General features: G+C 48.0%; 1 protein-coding gene and 1 pseudogene across 1 annotated transcript; one reads left to right on the top strand and one right to left on the bottom strand.

The window, feature by feature from the left end:
- Nucleotides 1–716: 716 nt before the first annotated feature.
- Nucleotides 717–9,846, top strand: LOC117192474 (annotated as a pseudogene).
- On the bottom strand, nucleotides 7,177–7,948 carry LOC117192472. Its single transcript, XM_033397165.1, has 3 exons — nucleotides 7,566–7,948; nucleotides 7,332–7,488; nucleotides 7,177–7,269 (listed from the first exon to the last, which is right to left on the bottom strand). Exons 1-2 carry the CDS (start codon nucleotides 7,871–7,873, stop codon nucleotides 7,338–7,340), a joined length of 459 nt encoding a protein of 152 aa, XP_033253056.1. The 5' UTR covers nucleotides 7,874–7,948; the 3' UTR covers nucleotides 7,177–7,269; nucleotides 7,332–7,337.
- Nucleotides 9,847–20,495: the final 10,649 nt, after the last annotated feature.

The following is a 20,495-nucleotide window of genomic DNA, read 5'->3' on the forward strand; positions in this document are numbered from 1 at the left end:
TTACATACGCTTCATTTCCGCAAGGCCTTGTCGAACACATCCGCCCGATATGGCGTCCGATTTCCGTTATGCGCTTCAGCGAGCAGCGGACATTTTACTGAGATTGACAGCTCGTCAATCAATGAATGACAATACAAGAAATCCAGTAATTGGATATCGTTAAGAAAATACGAAAAGCGTTGCCATTAACTAAAATATTCGACTTATGGAGACTTTAAATTACATAACAAAAAATAGTTAGAATAATAATACATATAGTATTTATTTATTTTCAAGCATATACTGATTACAAGTTACATAGGCCTAGAAATCTCATGAGTCTCTGTAATGAGTGAAGATACCATTTTTGTTGCTGTTGTTATTTTCAACGAAAAGACATTCCAGTTTATAGTGATCATCATTTGCAGAGTCGCTCCTTTTGGAATATAAATTGAAAGATTTAAGGGCGCATTCAACATCGTCCTTAAGGGATGAACTTTCATCACTTTCCACTCAGTCATCTGTTGGAAGCTGTGATGTAGAAACCTTGTTGACCAGCAGAATATATTATTCCGAAGAGGGGTACTTTTAGCCACGTCTCGTAATGAGGCGTTGAAGTTGCGAAATCTCGAAATATGCAGATAAGTCCAAAATGAACAGAATTGATAAGTATGGAGAGAGAGAGAGAGAGAGAGAGAGAGAGAGAGAGAGAGAGAGAGATTACAATGAGAGATTTCAATTACTCTTCCAGAATGGACAGCTTCTGGGTGCACACCGCAATTGGGGTGATCAATGCGATCGCGTTCGTGTACGACATCATAACCCTGCCGGTGTGCTTCGTCCTGCAGAAGCCATGGCAACAACGACAGGACTCGCGCCGAGTGAAGGTGAGTACGACACACGACCATGCCATTCCACTCCATTCCATTCCCTTCCCAGAAAGCGTATTCAATCAGCCAATCAGCGCTGTAACTAACTAGTATCTCTACAATCGCTTTGCAATACGTTCGACTTTGCCCCTGGCCGCCGCTCGTATGTATTGGACTGGCGCAATGATTTTTATACCCGATACTCTAAAGTATTGGGGTATACATTACATTTGTGGTACAATTGGATGTGTGTAACGTCCAGAAGGAATCGTTTCCGACCCCATAAAGTATATATATTCTTGATCAGCAACAATAGCCGTGTACATTGAGCCCTGTCTGTCTGTCCGTCCGTCCGTCTGTCCGTCCCCTTCAGCGCCGAGTGCTCAGAGACTATAAGAGCTAGAGCAACGTTGTTTTGGATCCAGACTTCTGTGATATGTCACTGCTACAAAAATATTTCAAAACTTCGCCCCGCCCACTTCCGCCCCCACAAAGGACGAAAATCTGGGCCATCCACATTTTTAAAGATACGATAAAACCAAAAACGCAGAATCGTAGAGGATGACTATATGTTCTAGAGTGTAACATCTCAACCAGATCGTATAATTATTATAGCCAGAATCAAGAAAACAATTTCATTCTTTCTCGCTCTATCTCTCTAACACACAGGTTTCATGGTCGGTTTTGCCAATTGCAAGATATGAGTTCAAGGATCTCAGAACCTATAAGACCCAGAGCAACCAAATTTGGTATCCACACTCCTGTGATATCGGACCTTGACCGTTTCGTGTCCAAATTTCGCCACACCCCCTTCCGCCCCCGCAAAGGACGAAAATCTGGGGCATCCACAAATCTCAGAGACTATTAAGGCTAGAGTAACCAAATTTGGTATCCGCACTTCTGTTAGGTCTAACTATAAAACGTATATCTCAGAATTTCTATATCTATCTATATTTATCTATATCTATACATTATCTCTTGTTCGTTGTTGTAGTTTTGCTTTTATCAAAGATTCATTCGATTTTGTATGCGACAATTAAGCGTTGAGGTTTGTTTCCTTCTTTGGTCGCGAACATCAAATCATGGCAGTTCTGTTAATTGCACCTGTTGTTGCGCCATATGCGAGCAGGCGGTGTCCTCCGCCTCCTCCTGATAAGGCCTACCATGCAGCGTAAAAAACCTTCGAATTTGATAAGCGAGAGAGAACACAGCAGGGAGGAGTGTGGAGAGTATGCACTAGAGAATTCATTCTAGACAGTATCTAAATATAAAACATAAATTATCAACGGCGTAAGAGCCTAAGAAATGTTTCTGATGGACTACTTCCTAGGGTATTCCCATATGGTTTCCCTATCTACTGCTGAAGAGCACTTTTGGCTGGCTTAGAGCCGGCCCGATAAGGTTTATGTGCGCTAAGGTGGCCTATGGTTATGGCCATAATTGCTTGGGCCGTAAATAGGGTGTACAAAAAGCTGAAAGGTAATATACTGTACCCGAATGGCTGTACGGACAGCCCGCTGGGAGGCTTGTTCTCAACGCATTTACACATACCATGCATATATTGTATCACTCCTTGTATCCTTCCTTCCCTCCTACAGGCCAAGTCCATTAACCAAAAACAGAAATTGTTGGTCGATGAGTCCAAGTAAGCGCCGGATGACATTGAGGTTTAATTTTTGACAATTTCGATTTTTTAATTATTTATGAACTCTAATATTTGTTGTGGAACAGAACACATGCACACACATACACTGGCACACACAAACAAACGGATGTACAGAGTTGAGCGTTTTCAAGTGCGGTTGTTTTAAATCACGGGCTCCTGATTTTCCGTTTTTAGCATCCGCGCTGCGCGTGTTACCTGGAAGAAAAGCTTTTGAGAGCAGGTTGCTGTCGCACCGGTACGTACTGCGTATAAAAACCGGCCTCACCGGCATCCCGCTCTGTTGCAGGGGCACAATCAGTGCGCTCCAGGCAGCAGGGGAAGGGGGGGTGAACCCTTGTTTTGGCGTCTTCCACTTCCACTTTCCACATTGTTGGTGGTGGGAATTTTCACTCAACTTTTCATCTTTCTTCTTCTTCTCGTCCGGAGCTTCACACACAGCAGCTGATCGCGCCGCCAGACAGGTGATCGCGTAGAGTTGCCACACGGACGGTGTTGCCAGACAGCCCCGATCGACCCAGGGCTGCCAGAGTGTTGGAGAGAGCTGGAGTTGCGCGCCAACGGAGGGAGATTTTAATTTCGAAATTAAAATTCTAAAGTAAACAATAGGAATGGAGGAGGATGAAAAGCTCGCCTTCAGGAAGGGTAGCATGCTCGCCCGATCGCCGGCACCCGAGCCATCTCCATCTCCAGCAGCAGCGGCGCAGAGTCGGGACCTTGACTCTAGGGAGACCCCCAAGAGGGTTCGGGACCCAGCCAGCCCGGGAAGTTCCCAGAGGCAAACGCCGCCCAAGAAGAGCAAGTCCCACCAGTAGGCTACCTGCCTTGAGAACCTCTCGGAGCTGGGAAAAATCCTTGCTGAGGTTCAGACCAGGATGATGGACAAAAATACGCTCCACATCAACTGTTCGTGCGCATGAAGGAGCTGCACTCGAACATCATCGAATCGAGCCAAGAGGCTGCAGCGGGTAGAAGCGCGCTGCAGGAAGGCTCCGACGCCCAAGGCCTGTGCCCGAAATGCTCACAGAGCACGCGGAGCGCAGACAAGAAGCAGCAGACAACCACCGTCTGGAGGAAAGATGCCGCAGCGCAAACCGAACCGTGGCGTAAACTTAGCCAGCCATCCGTGGCCGAAGGTCCAATGGGGGAGCCGGGAACCCCACCTACGCGCCCAAGGCAGCGAAAAGAGGCCGAGAGCAGCACGCCGCGCTCGCCCAGACGCGGTCATAGTTCAGGCCCCCGGGAAGTCGTACAGCGAGGTTCTGGCAATGGTCACCAGACGACACGACAACCAGCTTTCCGACCTGGGAAGCTGCGTCTCCAAGGTACGCCGCACCATAAACGGCAACCTTCTGCTGGAGGTGGCAAAAGACAGCGTGGAGAGTGCTGAGGGCATGAAAGCCAGCATCGCACGTGTCCTCGGCGATGGAGCGTCTGTGCGCGCAATGACGGAAGACTCGAAGGTGGTCATATTGGAGATACGGGACATCGACTCCCTCGCGACGGAGCAGGAGATCTGTGCCGCTCTAACTCGCCAATTCAACATTGACGAGGGTCGAGTAAGAGTCCGCAGTCTGCGCCGCGGATACGCGGAGTCCCAGCTGGCGGTGGTCAGCTTGCCCTTCTCCCTGGGCCAAGCGGTCCTGAAAGGCGGCAAGGTGAGGATCGGCTGGACCATATGTAGGATCCGGGAAAGAGATGGACTCCCAAGGTGCTACCGATGCCTGGAACCCGAGCATATCGCACGGAACTGCAAGAGTACAGTGGACAGGAGTGGCTGCTGCATCAAATGCGGGGAGAAAGGGCACAAAGTTGCCGAATGCCGTGCTTCATCTGCTCAGCAGCTGGAAAGAAGGAGGTCACGCACCAGGCAGGCACTAAAAACTGCCCAGCCACGCGAAGCGGGGTCGGCAAAACCAGGACGACATGCAGTTGATTCAACTCAACCTGAATCACTGCAGGGCCGCACAGGATCTCCTGACGCAGACGGTGCGCGAGCTTGGCTCTGAGGTGGCACTCCTCAGCGAACCACATAAGGCGGGCAGCAGCAGCGATTGGGCCACGGCAAAGCGGCCCTGTGGCTCTGTGGCGTCGACGCGCCACAATTGCGCGACACCAAGTCGGCAGACGGGTTCGTCCGAGGGTATGTAGGCGGCATATGGTTCTACAGCTGCTACCTGGCACCCAGACTCTCACTGGAGACTTTCAGCCGCATTATGGACGAGCTGAGCTGCGATCTGCGAGGACGGAACAACGTCGTCGTCGGAGGCGACTTCAACGCCTGGGCCCTGGAATGGGGGTCCTCCCGTACAAACGCCAGAGGCCGCACGGTGTTGGAGGCTTTTGCCTCTCTGGACGTCGTCCCAACAAACTTTCAGCAGGGCAGGTGTAGGGTCGATCATCGATCTCACCTATGCCAGCAGCACGCTGGCCCGGCACTCCCGATGGAGGATCAGCGACGTATATACTGCCAGCGACCACGAGGCCATACTATGCACCCTGGGCACCCTTGCCCGATCGAGAGGTACCCCGTTCCGGCATGGGAAGGCGTACCGCCAGGACACGCTGAGGGCCCAAGCCTTCGCAAGCGCCCTTGAGACCTACTCTGCAAACGATGCAGACGGAGCCAACGATATGGCGACCAAATTGGCGGACGCACTTGAAGGCGCCTGCGACCAGAGCATGCTACCGACAGGGACGTTCCGGAAGCACAAGGATCCAGTTTTCTGGTGGAGCGAAGCGATTGCGGTTCTCCGTAGAACCCGCCACCGGGCCAGAAGGCTGCTCCAGCGAGCCAGAGGCACACCGCGCTTGGCCCGATGCAGCGAGACCTACAAAGCGGCGAGGAAGGATCTGAAGACCGCCATAAGGAACAGCAAGAGGGAATGCTTCCTTAAGCTGTGTGATGCCGCCGAAGAGGACCCCTGGGGAGGCGCTTACAGGATGGTGGTGAAGAGGCTGAACGCGGGCAGTAAAGCTCCAACAGATCCAAAGGCACTGGAGGGTATAGTCAGGGCACTGTTTCCTCGAGGACGGCAGATCCCTAGCTCCCTGCGGTTCGAGCATAGCCCGAGCGACATCTGCGAGGTTACGGAAGCCGAGGTGTTGCAGGCAGGCAGAAACCTGATACCTAGGAAGGATCCGGGTCCGGATGCGATCCCCAACAGCGCGTTGAAGCTGGCACTTCTTCTACTCCCGAGGGAAGTTGCGGGCCTGTTCAACAAATGCCTCCAGGAGGGGACGTTCCCCGAGAAGTGGAAAAGGCAACGGCTGCTACTATTAACCAAGCCGGGCAAGCCGCCAGGGGTGGCCTCTTCCTACAGGCCCATCTGCCTTCTGGACTCCATGGGAAAAGTCTTCGAAAGGGTGATCGGTGCGAGGCTGAGCGCAGCCTCAGGTTTGACCTCGAGCATCAGACATTGGAGACAGCAGCAGGGTCTAGGGTCAGCACCGAGACTCTGGTGCCGCTGATGCTGGCAGACCCGAAGGTGTGGGAAGCGGCCACGGAGTTTGCCTCTAGCGTGATGCGAACGCTTAGGTCCTTAGAGAGAAGGCGGAAGGAGCAGACGGAGTAGGTGTCCACGCCACTGCGAAGCAATGCTTTGCGGCAGTACCGCAGTCCGCGGGGCCCCTAGTCCCAACATACTCTTGTCCGTTAAATTAAGTTAAATATAAATTGTATAGTATATATTATAGAGCAAATATATATATAGAGCAAAAAAAAAAAAAAAAAAACACACACACACACACATCAGAAACACACATACACAAAAAGAAAGCACAATAAATGTTCCTAGGAATTGGTGTTTCATGCAAAGAGTTGGTTTGCCCGCCCCCCCTTTTGGGCGGCTTTTTGGTGTTGGTCCCAGAAACATGTTCTCCCCGTGTTATGGCCCCATTCCAAAATAACCCACAACCCCCTTCAAGCTCACATGTCTGTACTCTCCCTCTGCTGATCGCCACCCCCGATCTGCCGTTCATTTGAGTCGATCCTTGACACGACATTCCAGTAATCAATCCACTGTTGCCCCCCCTCTTTCAGGCCAAGATCATCAAGAAAGATGAAAGCGAGCTGACATACCGGACCACGGACCCGCCCCGCGATGTGCACGTGAAGATGCTGCAGGAGAACATCGATACGCTGGAGAAGGTCTTCAACTACGTGGCCAAGACGCACTCGAACAAGCGCTGTCTGGGCATCCTCAACGAGGAGGACGAGGTGCAGCCGAACGGACGTGTCTTCAAGAAATACAACATGGGCGACTACAAGTGGAGAACCTTCACAGAGGCGGAGCGGCAGGCGGCCAACTTTGGCCGCGGCCTGCGAGAGCTGGGCCAGAAGCCGCGTGAGAACATTGTCATATTCGCCGAGACCCGGGCCGAGTGGATGGTGGCCGCCCATGGCTGCTTCAAGCAAGCCATGCCCATTGTCACCGTCTACGCCACCCTAGGAGACGATGGCGTGGCCCACTGTGAGTATATAAGCCATTTATTTATACCATTTTCGAGTAATAATGTGAGAAAATTAATTGCTTGCCAGGCATCAGCGAAACGGAAGTCACCACGGTGAGGTGATGATCGCACGACTTGCTGCCCAAGTTCAAGACCCTGCTGGCCCAGTGCCCCAATGTGGACACCATCATCTACATGGAGGACCAGCTGCACAAAACGGAAACCACTGGCTTCAAGGAGGGCGTCGAGGTCTTGCCGTTCAACCAGGTGGTCAAAATAGGACAGGACAGAAAATTCGGTGCGTTTCTAGAGAAGGATGAGAGTTGAAACTTTTATGGGACAGCTGGTTGCCACAATTCAGGACACACCCTTGCTCAGTTCTCCTCTCCAAGATGATGTGGCACTGCCTTAAGCTTTGGCACCGATGTCGATGTTGAGGCGTTGACCTCTTCATCATCCAGTGTCTGAGTGGTCCTTACGAGATGGTCCATGCTGGGTGTAGTCAGCTCACTGTAAAAGCACCAGCTATACCAAAGAGAGAGAGGGGAAAATATCGAGCCATTAGCTAATTGGATAGTGTCCCTTTTCGTGTCGGTGGCCACCTGTTCTCGGCAAGGTTAATGGACTCGAACATCAGCTGAGTTGGGATATCTGTCAACTCGGAGACGAGAGCCGCTGGCAAAGCTGGTATCGCATCCAAAGGCCCCGGCGCTGGCTCCGGCGATGTCCCAATGTTGGCGACATAGCTGCGATATGCCCGATAGGCCAACAGCCCACAGTACGCGCCAAAGAGCGAGACAAATACGTAGCCGGTCTTGGGTTTTGTTGCTGTGGCCTCCATTAGAGCATTGCACTGCTCCACACATGTCAGCGGGGTCAATATGATGAACTCCTCCAAAGTTTTGTCCATATTTCGAAATACTGAAACTCAAACACGTAAAATTTTGAGATAATTTGTGTTTTATGAGATCTGGTATAGCCTATACCGTATACCGTATAGGTGATAGCACAGGGCAGGCATTCTACTATATTCCACATTCGACATTCCACTTCCACTTTCACTGATTGAGTTTTGATTTTTGTTTGTGCCCACAGAGAGCGTGCCACCCAAGGGCGATGATATTGCCACTATTATGTACACATCCGGATCCACTGGCACACCCAAGGGTGTCCTGCTGTCGCACAAGAACTGCATTGCCACGATGAAGGGCTTCGTCGATATGGTGCCCATCTATCCGGATGATGTGCTGATTGGCTTCCTGCCGCTGGCTCACGTCTTCGAACTGGTGGCGGAGAGTCTCTGCCTGATGACTGGCGTTTCCATTGGCTACTCGACGCCGCTGACCCTCATCGATACGAGCAGCAAGATCAGGCGGGGCTGCAAGGGGGACGCCAGCGTGTTGAAGCCCACGTGCATGACGTCGGTGCCACTGATACTCGATCGCATCTCCAAGGGCATCAACGACAAGGTCAATTCCGGATCGGCCTTCAGGAAAGCCCTCTTCAAATTCCTCTACCAGTACAAAGTCAAGTGGATACAGCGAGGCTACAAGACGCCTCTCATTGACAAGTAAGAAGGCGGCATCGGAGATTCGATTAAGAATCAGCTAACGAATATTTCATCCTTTGTGCAGATTGGTCTTCAAGAAGGTGGCTAAACTGATGGGCGGCAAGGTGCGCATCATTATGTCGGGCGGAGCGCCGCTATCTGCGGACACACACGAACAGATCAAGACCTGCCTGTGCGTCGACTTGATTCAGGGCTATGGATTGACAGAGACCACATCGGGAGCCACAGTGATGCACGGTAAGTGGAAGGAAAGTTGTGCCCCTTTAAGCTCGAAGACTCTACTACTCTTCCCCGTTCCCCGCGTAGAGAGAGACATGACCTATGGACGCACTGGTGGACCATTGACCGTCTGCGACATTCGTCTGGTCAATTGGGAGGAGGGAAACTATCGCGTCACCAACAAGCCATATCCGCAGGGCGAGGTGCTCATTGGTGGCGACTGTGTCTCCCAGGGTTACTACAAGCTGCCCAACAAGACCAACGAGGATTTCTTCGAGGAGGATGGCAAACGCTGGTTCAAAACCGGCGACATTGGCGAGGTGCAAGCCGATGGCGTACTTAAGATAATTGGCAAGTCTCGCATCTGGCTGTAATGTGTTTTTAGCAGTCACCTAATAATCCCTCTCTATCGCTCTCTTTGCGCAGATCGCAAGAAGGATCTGGTTAAGCTGCAGGCCGGCGAATACGGTTCTCTTGGCAAGGTCGAATCGGAGCTAAAGACATGCGGCATCGTGGAGAACATCTGCGTTTATGGCGATCCCACAAAGCAGTTCACCGTGGCGCTGGTCGTGCCAAATCAGAAACATCTGGAGGATCTGGCCGAGCGTCACGGCCTGCAGAACAAAACCTATGAGGAGCTGGGCTCGTCGCCAGTTATGGAGAAGGCCATACTCAAGGAGATTGCCGATCATTCACGAAAATGTAAGTCGCCACCCACCATCTGTGTATAAGATGGGACAGTACTAAATGTTTTGTTGGTTTTACTTGCAGGCAAATTGCAAAAGTTCGAGGTGCCCGCCGCCATTACGCTGTGCAAGGAGGTCTGGTCACCGGACATGGGCCTGGTGACGGCTGCCTTTAAGCTCAAGCGCAAGGACATTCAGGATAGATATCAACATGATATTAACCGCATGTATGCCTCATGAAAGTCAATGTACTAAACACCAACCAGCCGCAACAGCAACAACAACGACAACAACAACAACAACCAGCATTACGATAACTTGAGTTGAGGAGCAACGAGTTGCGACGAGACCCAGTGTGTACTGCCTGGCAGCCCAGTACCACTCCCACGCAGAGAGACACCAGCGACACAACGATAAGCACGCACAACCAAATCCGAAAACCAAATTAGCTTAAGGACCAAAAGATCTAGGAGCTAAACCAGACAGGCGACACGAGACGAGACAAGCTCAGACAAGCGCATGTATAGAGAGTTCTCGTTTATATGTATATCGATTGTGTTTCCTTTGATTTGCCAGAGTTCTTTTGTTGCGAATTATACTTGTTCTTAGCCCATAATAAATTGAGTTCTTGGAAGCCGATGAGGGGTTTGGTTTGGCAGCAATGCTCTGTGTCTGTCGGTGCTCAGAATGGAATGCAATGCTGTTGAACAGATTGACAATGATAAAGATATGCAATTTATGATGACCGAATGCCTATGATAATGATAATGATTATATTGATGAATGATATGAATGAGAATGAGAATATTGTGTAATGTACAGTTTTCGGTTTTTAGTACACTCTGTGGCAAAAACAAATTTGCATAAACAATACTTATTTTTATAGAAAACGAGGTGGAACGTTGTGAGTTGCTGCGGACACCGCAACTCTACAGTTATACCCGATACTAAGTCAGTATGGCTCTCTCCGGCAGACGCCGCTAATATTGGACGACACGACAAAGAGTGCGTGCGAGAGAGACAGAAAATCAGTCTGAGCGTGACGTCGGGGGCTGCGTATCCACTGCAAATTGATTTGTTCCTTTTGGCTACAAAAATGATCCGATCTGATCCAGATTCAGCAATCTGATAGATATGGTCATTATCTATGATTCTGCGTTTTTAGTTTTCTTGAACCTGCAATATTGTGGATGCAACAGATTTTCGTTCTTTGTGGGGGCGGAAGGCGGTGGGGCGAAATTCTGAGATATACGTTTTATAGTGAGATCTAACAGAAGTGCGGATACCAAATTTGGTTACTCTAGCCTTAATAGTCTCTGAGATTTGTGGATGCCCCAGATTTTCGTCCTTTGCGGGGGCGGAAGGGGGTGTGGCGAAATTTGGACACGAAACGGTCAAGGTCCGATATCACAGGAGTGTGGATACCAAATTTGGTTGCTCTGGCTCTTATAGGTTCTGAGATCCTTGAACTCATATTTTGCAATTGACAAAACCGACCATGAAACCTGTGTGTTAGAGAGAGACAGAGCGAGATAGAATGAAATTGTTTTCTTGATTCTGGCTATAATCATTATACGATCTGGTTCAGATTTTGCACTGTAGAAGATATGGTCATCCTCACCGATTCTCCGTTTTTGGTTTTATCGTATCTTTAAAAATGTGGATGCCACAGATTTTCGTCCTTTGTGGGGGCGGAAGTAGGCGGGGCGAAGTTTTGAAATATTTTTGTAGCAGTGACATATCACAGCAGTCTGGATCCAAAACATCGTTGCTCTAGCTCTTATAGTCTTTGAGCACTAGGCGCTGAAGGGGACGGACGGACGGACGGACGGACGGACGGACGGACAGACGGACAGACAGACAGGGGTCAATCGCCTCGGCTATTGATGCTGATCAAGAATATATACACTTTATGGGGTCGGAAACGATTCCTTCTGGACGTTACACACATCCACTTTTACCACAAATCTAATATACCCCAATACTCATTTTGAGTATCGGGTATAAAAAACAAATCTAGTTTATAGGACAGACTTGTCCTCGTTGGCACTTTCGTCAGCGGGGATAGTTGGTTTCGTTATCCCTAGCAGGGTCCCACCCTTCCATGAGCGCCACCTTTTGAATTCGCTCCCTTTTCATATTCAGGGTCCCGCTCTTCTTCTCGCTCTCGTCCCACCCAACTACCGTTTTCTATTCACTCATGACTCTTTTCAAATTTTCATTTTTGTATCCATTATATTTTCTTATTTAACTTGAACTTGGTGTGTGGGGACAGAAACGTGTCTCCAGTCGGTGCTCCGCTGACGGTCCCTTGGTGCCGGTGCTCCGCTGACGGTTCTCGCATCAGTTTCCCGGCCTGGCCAGTACCGGGATGCTGCTGCCGATGTCCGCCGCTTCTGCTGATGTTGATGCCTGCCGCTGATGTCTTGGTGGGATCGTCGTCTCCACGATCACCAATTTTGTTTCCTTTTTTTCTTTTAGGGCACGTGCGGCCTCCACCATTCTCCACCGGAAACTGTCTCTTTTTTTTCTTCCTCGCCCCGTTTCCTTTTCTCCCACGCATCTCTGCCACTGCTTCCCAGGATCCACTATAGATGCCGCTGTCTCTTTCTTCTCCAGCCCTGATCCCTATCGGCTCTCTCCAAAACCGCCCATAACCCCACACTACCGTTTCCAGGATTACTCCGCCGAAACGGGAGTGCCAAGCTGGCGGGCTTTTTCAATTAAGGGGCCCCAAACGTAGGCCATCGCCTTCACCCTGAGATTGAGAGTCTCTGGCTCCATCGACTGAGATGCCTGGGCTACTGCTTCAGATCCTTTGCGTGAAACACCCCAATACGTGAGCCTTGCAACGTCTCCAGCTCGTACAGACTGTTGCCCATACTCCGGATCACTCGGCACTTGACGTATTTTGGGCTGAACTTCGCGTTGATGTTGTTTTTAAATTTGCTCAACACGAAATTCCGCTTATATATCTCCTGACCCGGTGAGTACCTAATTTCTCGAGCTTTTCGATTATACCTGTTCTTCGCTCTGTTGTAGGCTTCATGAGAGTTTCCTCGGACCTCATCTCGGACTATCTCCATCTTGTCACTCCTCGCCAAGGGTGACATTTGTGCATCATTTAGGGCGCCCAGTCTGCGTGCCAATTTATAATCTCGGCCGCTAGTAAACATGTGCTGCCCAAACAACACAAAGTATGGCGACGTCCCGATACCCGTGTGTATAGCGCTCCTAGCCACACACTGGATCTCCGTCAGCTTCTCGTCCCAGCGCGTGTGATCCTCACTAGCGTATGTCCTTGTTGCTGCCAGTACAGTCTGGTTCACTCGTTCGGCCGCGTTCGCCTGCGGTGCATAGTTCCCCGACTTCAGGTGCGTTATGCTTCTCCTATCCAGGAATTGAGAGAATTCAGCTGACACAAATTGCTTTCCATTATCTGTATGCACTATTTCAGGCACGCCAAACTGCGCGAAGACCTCGGCGTGCAAGAATCGGATCACGGCCGAAGACGTCGCCTTAGGCAAAGCCTTCAACCAGACATATCTGGACATGTGATCGAGGACTATTAGTGTAGTAGTTTAAGTTGCTTGATGGCAACGAGTACCATTTATTTGATAAGTATGTTGGACTTAAAATTATAACAGCTCCAAGTTTTACAAGTATGTTTGTGAATAATTATATGCGTGTACGTCTGATGCGTGGCTGAACTGACAACTGACTATCCCTCTCTCTTGCTATCGGCTCTCTCAGAGCCGATTACTGCTCTATCCCGACGACACGACGAAAACACGACCGCTTCGTGTCTCTCTCTTTCCTTCGTTTCCTACATTCGGCTGTCCTGACGGACCATTCGCCTCGGATGGGTCTAGCCAAGGTTTCATATATTCTGAAACTGTAGAGGTCTTATAGGGACCCTCAGTATCCCCAATCTTCTCGACTTCGTACCTTCCATGATTCTTTCCCCTAACCACCTTATACGGCCCTAGATACTTTCCTTTTAGCTTTAATCCAGTACCATACTGAGTACGCTTGATAGCTACTAGCTCATTAACCTCATACTGTCTATCTAGTTTCCTTTTTAAGTCAAAACTCTTCTTGTTTTCCTGCTGTAACCGTGCAATGTTTTCAACTACTTCCTTTCTAATTTTTTCGCGGTCCTTGTTCAACTCTTCGATAAGTGATTCTTCCAATATTTCTTTTATTTTTGGATCCATTCCTATACGCATGTCTAGCCCAGTCAATATCTTGAAAGGTGTTACCTTGGTACTTCGCGGCTCAACACTGTTGATCATTTGCTGTACTTTTCCTAGATGCTTATACCAACTACCGGAATTACCCTGACACAATTTCGACAACATAGGCACCACTATCTTGTGCATCCTTTCGACTTGACCATTCCCACGTGGAACGCCTGTGGCAATCATTAAATGCTGTATTTTCTCTCTCTCACAATATTCACGAAACAAATTGGACATAAACGCTGCACCCCTATCCGTCACTATTCTGTTCGGATTACCAAAACTAGTCCCCTGAATTTCCAAACACTTAACGACCTCTTCAACACCTGTACTACGTGTAGAATATAACCAAACAAACTTAGAAAATCCATCAACGACAACCAGTATATAATTGTACTGTTTTTTAGTCATTTCCATTGGTCCAACGTGATCAATGTGATACGTTTGTAACGGCCTATCACCCTTGTCTATTGGTTGCAAATAACCCTCACGTTTTCCTGTCTTTTCATTGACAATGATACACTCGACACAACTATTTATTACGCGCCATACTTTGTCTTTTAACTTCGGAATATAATACGACTTTTCAATGATATCTTGTGTCTTTTTAACTGAAAAATGTCCTTGCTTATGTGCTATTGATATAATCTCATTTTCCAACTGAGCTGGTACTACGATAAGCTCCTTATCCGGATCCTTAAACAAAATCTGATTCTGAATATAATAATCCTCATATTCCTTGTCCTCCACAATACTTTTAACGGCCTTAACCCAATTGTCGGTTAGCTGAGCTTCTTTCAAACGATGAGCTATACTTTCGGTCACCATAAAACAAGATACACGACTCAACGCGTCAACGTGCCTCATCTTCGTTCCTGAGCGATGTTCTATAACATAATTAAAATCTTGTAGGTACATGGCCCAACGTGCTACTCTCAAAGGAACGTCTTTCTTTTTGATCGTCATTGTAAATGCATTACAATCTGTGACAATTTTGAACTTTATACCCAAAACGTATACACGCCATTTCGCTAAAGCTTCGATAATTGCCAGAACCTCAAGGTCATAAGCAGGATATTTCTCTTCACATGGCTTAGTCCTACGGCTCATATATTGAACTGGATGGAATTGGCTGTCTTCCAAACTCTTTTGCAGTAACACGGCTCCATACCCCCATTTTGATGCATCAGTATGGATTTCTGTCTCCAACTTCGGGTTGTACATTTCTAAAACAGGTCTACTAATCAATGCTACCTTTAGTTGTTCAAACGCAACCTGATGTATCTCCTTAAATTCAAATTTAACATCCTTCCGCAGCAGATCTGTCAATGGTTTTGCAATAACAGCATAACCCTCAATAAACTTTTGGAAATAAGAAGTCAATCCTATGAAACGCTGCACTGTTTTTTTTATCAACTGGCACTGGGAACTTTTCGACTGCCCTCGTCTTCTCATCACTTGGTCTTATCGTGTTCTTTTCTATTATATACCCCAGAAAATTAACCTTTTGTCGTAACAGCTGACACTTTCTCCAATTTATACGTAGCCCATTCATTTCCGCTATCTTCAGTACTTTTCTCAACTTTAACAAACCCTCTTCTATATCTTGACTACAAATAATAACGTCATCCATATAGACTGCTGCTTCATTATTCTTTACCAAATCTCTCAACACAGCCATTATAAATCTGGTAAACACCGCTGGAGAATTTGAAATTCCAAATGGTACATATAAAAATTCGAACTGACCATTCTGAGTCACAAAAGACGTATATTTTTGAGACTCGACTTCTACAGGCACATGGAAAAAACCATTCGTTAAATCCAACGTGGTGAAATACTTTGCACCCTGCAGTTTCTCCAACACTGTATCCATATGTGACATTGGAAAGTTATCGCGAACTATTTTCTCATTCAGCTTTCGGTAATCACAGCATAGTCTCTTGCTACCGTTCTTTTTCGGTACCAACACTACTGGTGATGCATACTCCGATGTACTTGGCTTTATAATCTTCTGACCCAGCCACTCTTCCACTTGCTTGTCCACGATTTCCTGTTCACACAACGGTAATCGTCTCGGATGCTGGAAAACTGGTATCTCATCCACTAACACAATTTTCATTTTTATCGGCGCATCTACATTTCTCTGAGGTTGGTACTTTCCTACCATACCCCTAACCTCTCTAGCATGTACTTCACTGAGATGACCAACATCAATTGAAAACTCCTTCTCAACTTCGTCAATACTTGACATGCAAATGCCTTTATATTCATTAAACAATTCCACGCATGAGGACGATGCTACCTGATCAAGTTTCTTATCTTTATCCTCGCCACAAACTCTACGAACAAATCTTGTTCCTGTCTTAGAAACTTGCATGTCCACATGATCCAGAATAGTCCTTCCTAAAATGGCTTCAAAACCAATATCCTCGTCTGGAATGACATGAAATTCTACCTCCATTCCAATCTCATCGATTTTCACTGGTATCGAAAAGCTACCAAAAGTTACAACTTGACTATCTCCAATACCTGTTAAACATTTCTCCTGGCCGATCAGTTCAAGATTTCCAAATTTCAAAAATACCCTCCTGCGAATTAAACACAAATCTGCTCCAGTATCAATCAAACCTTGGAATACCAAATTCGCGTACTTAATATCCTTTAATTCCAAACCTGATGGAGTGAAAATACCTGACGGCTTATTGACGACTTTCTTATCTCGAATAATGTTCGTATTCGATCTCTTTTCTTGTCTGGTTTCGACCTTGACCTTACAGCTTGCAGCACGGTGTCCTGGTTGGCCACATTTGAAACAACAAAAATCATTTTTGGGACAATCTTTCCTCAAATGCGATTTGTCTCCACACTTAAAACATTTCCTAAAATTCTCTGCCATCGACCCTTTCACCGAACTCTCACTTTTATTACTCAGCGGCCAATTCTTACTCATCGGCTTGGATCCGCCTCTAGCTTTCTGGTAAACATCGATCTGAAATTTAAGCTCCTTTAAGTTTCTAGCTTGGTACAGCATTGCCTTACTTGCCCTAGCGTCTGGTATACCATCCACAAAATATTCGATTAAACTCTCATCATCTAGTTTAATTGGCTTGGCTATCTCCATTAACGCATACAAAAACTCATGCAACGACTCTCCTTTTTTCTGCTGGCGCTTTTGCAACATTCTATGTACTTCTACGGACGACAGTTTAACACTAAACTCATCCAACAGAGTTGCCTTCAACGAATTCCAGTTACGAATATCACGCAAACTACGAACGAAAGATTTTGCTGCACCAACTAACAACTGCTTGGCATAAATGAATAATTGTAATTGACTCCATTGAACAGTAGCTGCGCATTCTTCTAATTCCCCTATCCATTGATTGATGTCGGGGTTATTAGAACCAGAAAATTGTGACACACTACCTTCCACGTCTTTTAGCGTAAACCAAGATTTATACTCTGCCTGTCGCGTACCTGGTTGAACTGCTACGGTATCATCCACTGCTGTTACTACGGACTCATTCTCTGACTCTTCTTCATCCTCAACTGTAAAGCCGTGATGTATTAATAGTCTATCTTGCAAATCGCGCTTTCGTCCCGTCGTCTGCAACGCAAGCTCTCTTAACTTCTCTCGCAAATGTGCGACTCTCAGTGTCATTATCTCTTCAACTTGCATCGTGACGATTTAAATACAAAATAATTGATATTAGCTTATATCTAAGAAAATGTAATTAAATCAACTTAAACAACCTTATTACTGCTGGCCTGTTAACAATTTTCCAGTTAACATCGATTTCGAAAACGCCTTTAAAGTCGTCACTGTTAACGATCGCTTCTCTGTTAACGCTCACCTTACTATGGGTTTACCCTTGTTAACTCTCGCTTCTGCGCAGAACTTTCCAGACTCCAAATTTGACGCACACACACCACCACATCCAGATCTCGCTTGCCTGTCGATGTCGCTGTTGCCGTCCTCTCTTTGTTGCCTTGCCTTGCTCTCGCCGTTCGCCGATAACTCGTTGTCGCTTCCCGAATCGTCGCTGCTTCTGCTGTTACAAAATGAACTGCTGCTTGTCTTTTCTTGTAGTTGTAGTCTCCGTCCGACGCAGTGCAACACAACAACAATCAATGTTCTTTGATTCTTGCTGTTTGCTGCCGTCGTTTTGTCGCTTCTGCTTCCTTTGGAACGAACGCACTCAGATTGTCGTCTCTGTGCCGCTTGTCTCCTTGTAGCTCTAGCCTCTCAGACGCAATGCACAACAACAACAACGAAGGTTTTGATTCTTGCTGTGTTTGCTGCCGTCTGCCGTCGTTTTGTCGCTTCTGCTCTCTTTGGAACGAACGCGCTCAGATTGTCGTCTCTGTGCCGCTTGTCTCCTTGTAGCTCTAGCCTCGTGTTCGCTAAAATTTCCAAATACACGCACAAATCTCACTTGAAAATGTTGTTGTCTTGGGCTTCTCCCGGACGAGCCCCCAATTTGTAGTAGTTTAAGTTGCTTGATGGCAACGAGTAACATTTATTTGATAAGGATGTTGGACTTAAAATTATAACAGCTCCAAGTTTTACAAGTATGTTTGTGAATAATTATATGCGTGTACGTCTGATGCGTGGCTGAACTGACAACTGACTATCCCTCTCTCTTGCTATCGGCTCTCTCAGAGCCGATTACTGCTCTATCCCGACGACACGACGAAAACACGACCGCTTCGTGTCTCTCTCTTTCCTTCGTTTCCTATATTAGTATGACCACATTGCCACTTCGAGTCCTCGGATATGGACCCAGGAAATCCAGGTACAGTTTTTGAATCGGCCTCTCGGTTCTGGTTTCGGCCCCCATGAGTGGACGGTGAACCTGTGTTGAATGTTTTGTTTCTTTGCAGGTTTTACAATCAGCCACATATGCCTTCACCTGCACGGTCATCCGGGGCCAATAATAGAACTGTCGCAGCCGTCCCAGTGTCCTCGCGATTCCTCCATGCATTGCCACATCGCTGTCGTGAGCCTGTTGGATCAGTGTGCTCGTCAGGGCTTCCGGGATCCATAGCTTCCACGAAAACTCCTCTAATTCCGGCCGGCCAAATTGTGTGCGCTTAAACAGCAGTCCTTCCTCCACCTTCAGGTCTGGGAATTCATCCTCATCGCTCTGGACCGACTCAATTTTTCTTCGGTATTCTTCATCCTCGAAGGCTGTGGTGTCGAACTCCAGGAAGTCGATAGCGTCCACGTCAAAGGGACGTGACAGTATATCGGCGACGATATTTTCCTTTCCTTTGCGGTGCTCGATTTCGAAGTCATAAGCCTGGAGAGCCAACGACCACCTGGCTAGCCTCCCATCCAGTGCTTTGAATCGCATGAGCCACTGCAAACTCGCGTGATCTGTTATCACCGTGAATGGCATCAGTTCTACGTATGCACGGAACTTCTCTATGGCTCTTACCGCCGCCAGACACTCCTTCTCTGGCACGCTATAGTTGAGCTGTGCCCCTCTTAGCTTCGCCGAAAAGAATGCGATCGGGTGCTCTGCTCCTTCGTCATCCCTCTGGAAGAGAACTGCTCCAATCCCCACGTGGCTCGCATCACACTGGATGAAGAAGTGCTTCTTAAAGTCTGGGTGATGTAGCACGGGGGCACTGGTAAGTGCTTTTTTGAGCTCCTCGAACGATTTTCCTGCCTCCTCCGTCAGCTTAAATTGCCCTTTTCCTTTCAGACAGTCTGTCAGAGGAGCCGAGAGTGCCGAGAAATTTCGGATAAACCGCCGATACCAGCCAGCTGTCCCCAAAAATCTCCGGATTTGTCTCACGTTCCTTGGCATTGGTATTTGGGTGATCGCCTGTACTTTCTCCGGATCTGTCCTAAGTGCGCCGTCGCCTACGATGTACCCTAAATACTTTAAATATTTATAGCCGAATTTCGATTTTTTTCTTCCAATTGTCAGGTTTGCCTCCTTGAGACACTTGGCCACTTCCTCTAACAGGTGTATATGCTCCTCAAACGTCCGGGAAATAACTAGTAGATCGTCTAAGTATACAAAGACATGGCTTCGGAGTCGTTGTGGAATTACTCGATCCATCAACCGACACAGCCGTTGGGCTGCATTGCACAACCCGAAGGGCATCGATTTAAATTGATAGAGTGGTCTGCCCGGCACCGTGAATGCTGTGTACGTCCGACTTTCAGGCTCCAGCTCTATCTGCCAAAATGCGTGCTTTAAATCGATGCTGCTGATGTACACCGTATCCTCTACGCGGCTCAGAATTGACTCGATGCTCTGCAGCGGGTAAGCATCCTTCACGGTTAATTTGTTTAGTTTCCGCGCATCCAGACACAATCGGTTTTTTCCCGGCTTACGTACCAGCGTCACGCGGTTGCTCCACGGGCTCTCGCTGGTTTCGATGACTCCGAGGCGCAACATTTCGTCCACCTCGGCAAACAACAGCTCTTGCACCGCGGGAGACACCGGGTAGAATCGCTCCTTTACGGGTACGGCGGAACCGCACGAATTGACGCACACGCAGCAGACACGTCTGGACCAGGTGAAGAACAACTTCAGGGCATTCGACACACATGGTTTGGGAAGAACGACGCTCGAAAGGCACGAAATTCAATTAATCGGGGGAGCCGTACCCGTAAAGGAGCGATTCTACCCGGTGTCTCCCGCGGTGCAAGAGCTGTTGTTTGCCGAGGTGGACGAAATGTTGCGCCTCGGAGTCATCGAAACCAGCGAGAGCCCGTGGAGCAACCGCGTGACGCTGGTACGTAAGCCGGGAAAAAACCGATTGTGTCTGGATGCGCGGAAACTAAACAAATTA

The sequence above is a fragment of the Drosophila miranda genome (genome assembly GCF_003369915.1).
Source record: "Drosophila miranda strain MSH22 chromosome Y unlocalized genomic scaffold, D.miranda_PacBio2.1 Contig_Y2_pilon, whole genome shotgun sequence".
NCBI lineage: Eukaryota > Metazoa > Arthropoda > Insecta > Diptera > Drosophilidae > Drosophila > Drosophila miranda.

Bases quoted from the DNA above. Each gene is read 5' to 3' on its own strand.
- LOC117192472 (XM_033397165.1), bottom strand. From the start codon at position 7,873: ATGGACAAAACTTTGGAGGAGTTCATCATATTGACCCCGCTGACATGT. The intron at 7,489-7,565 runs GTGGCCACCGAC...TCTTTGGTATAG, and splicing joins ATTAACCTTGCCGAGAACAG to CTGGTGCTTTTACAGTGAGC.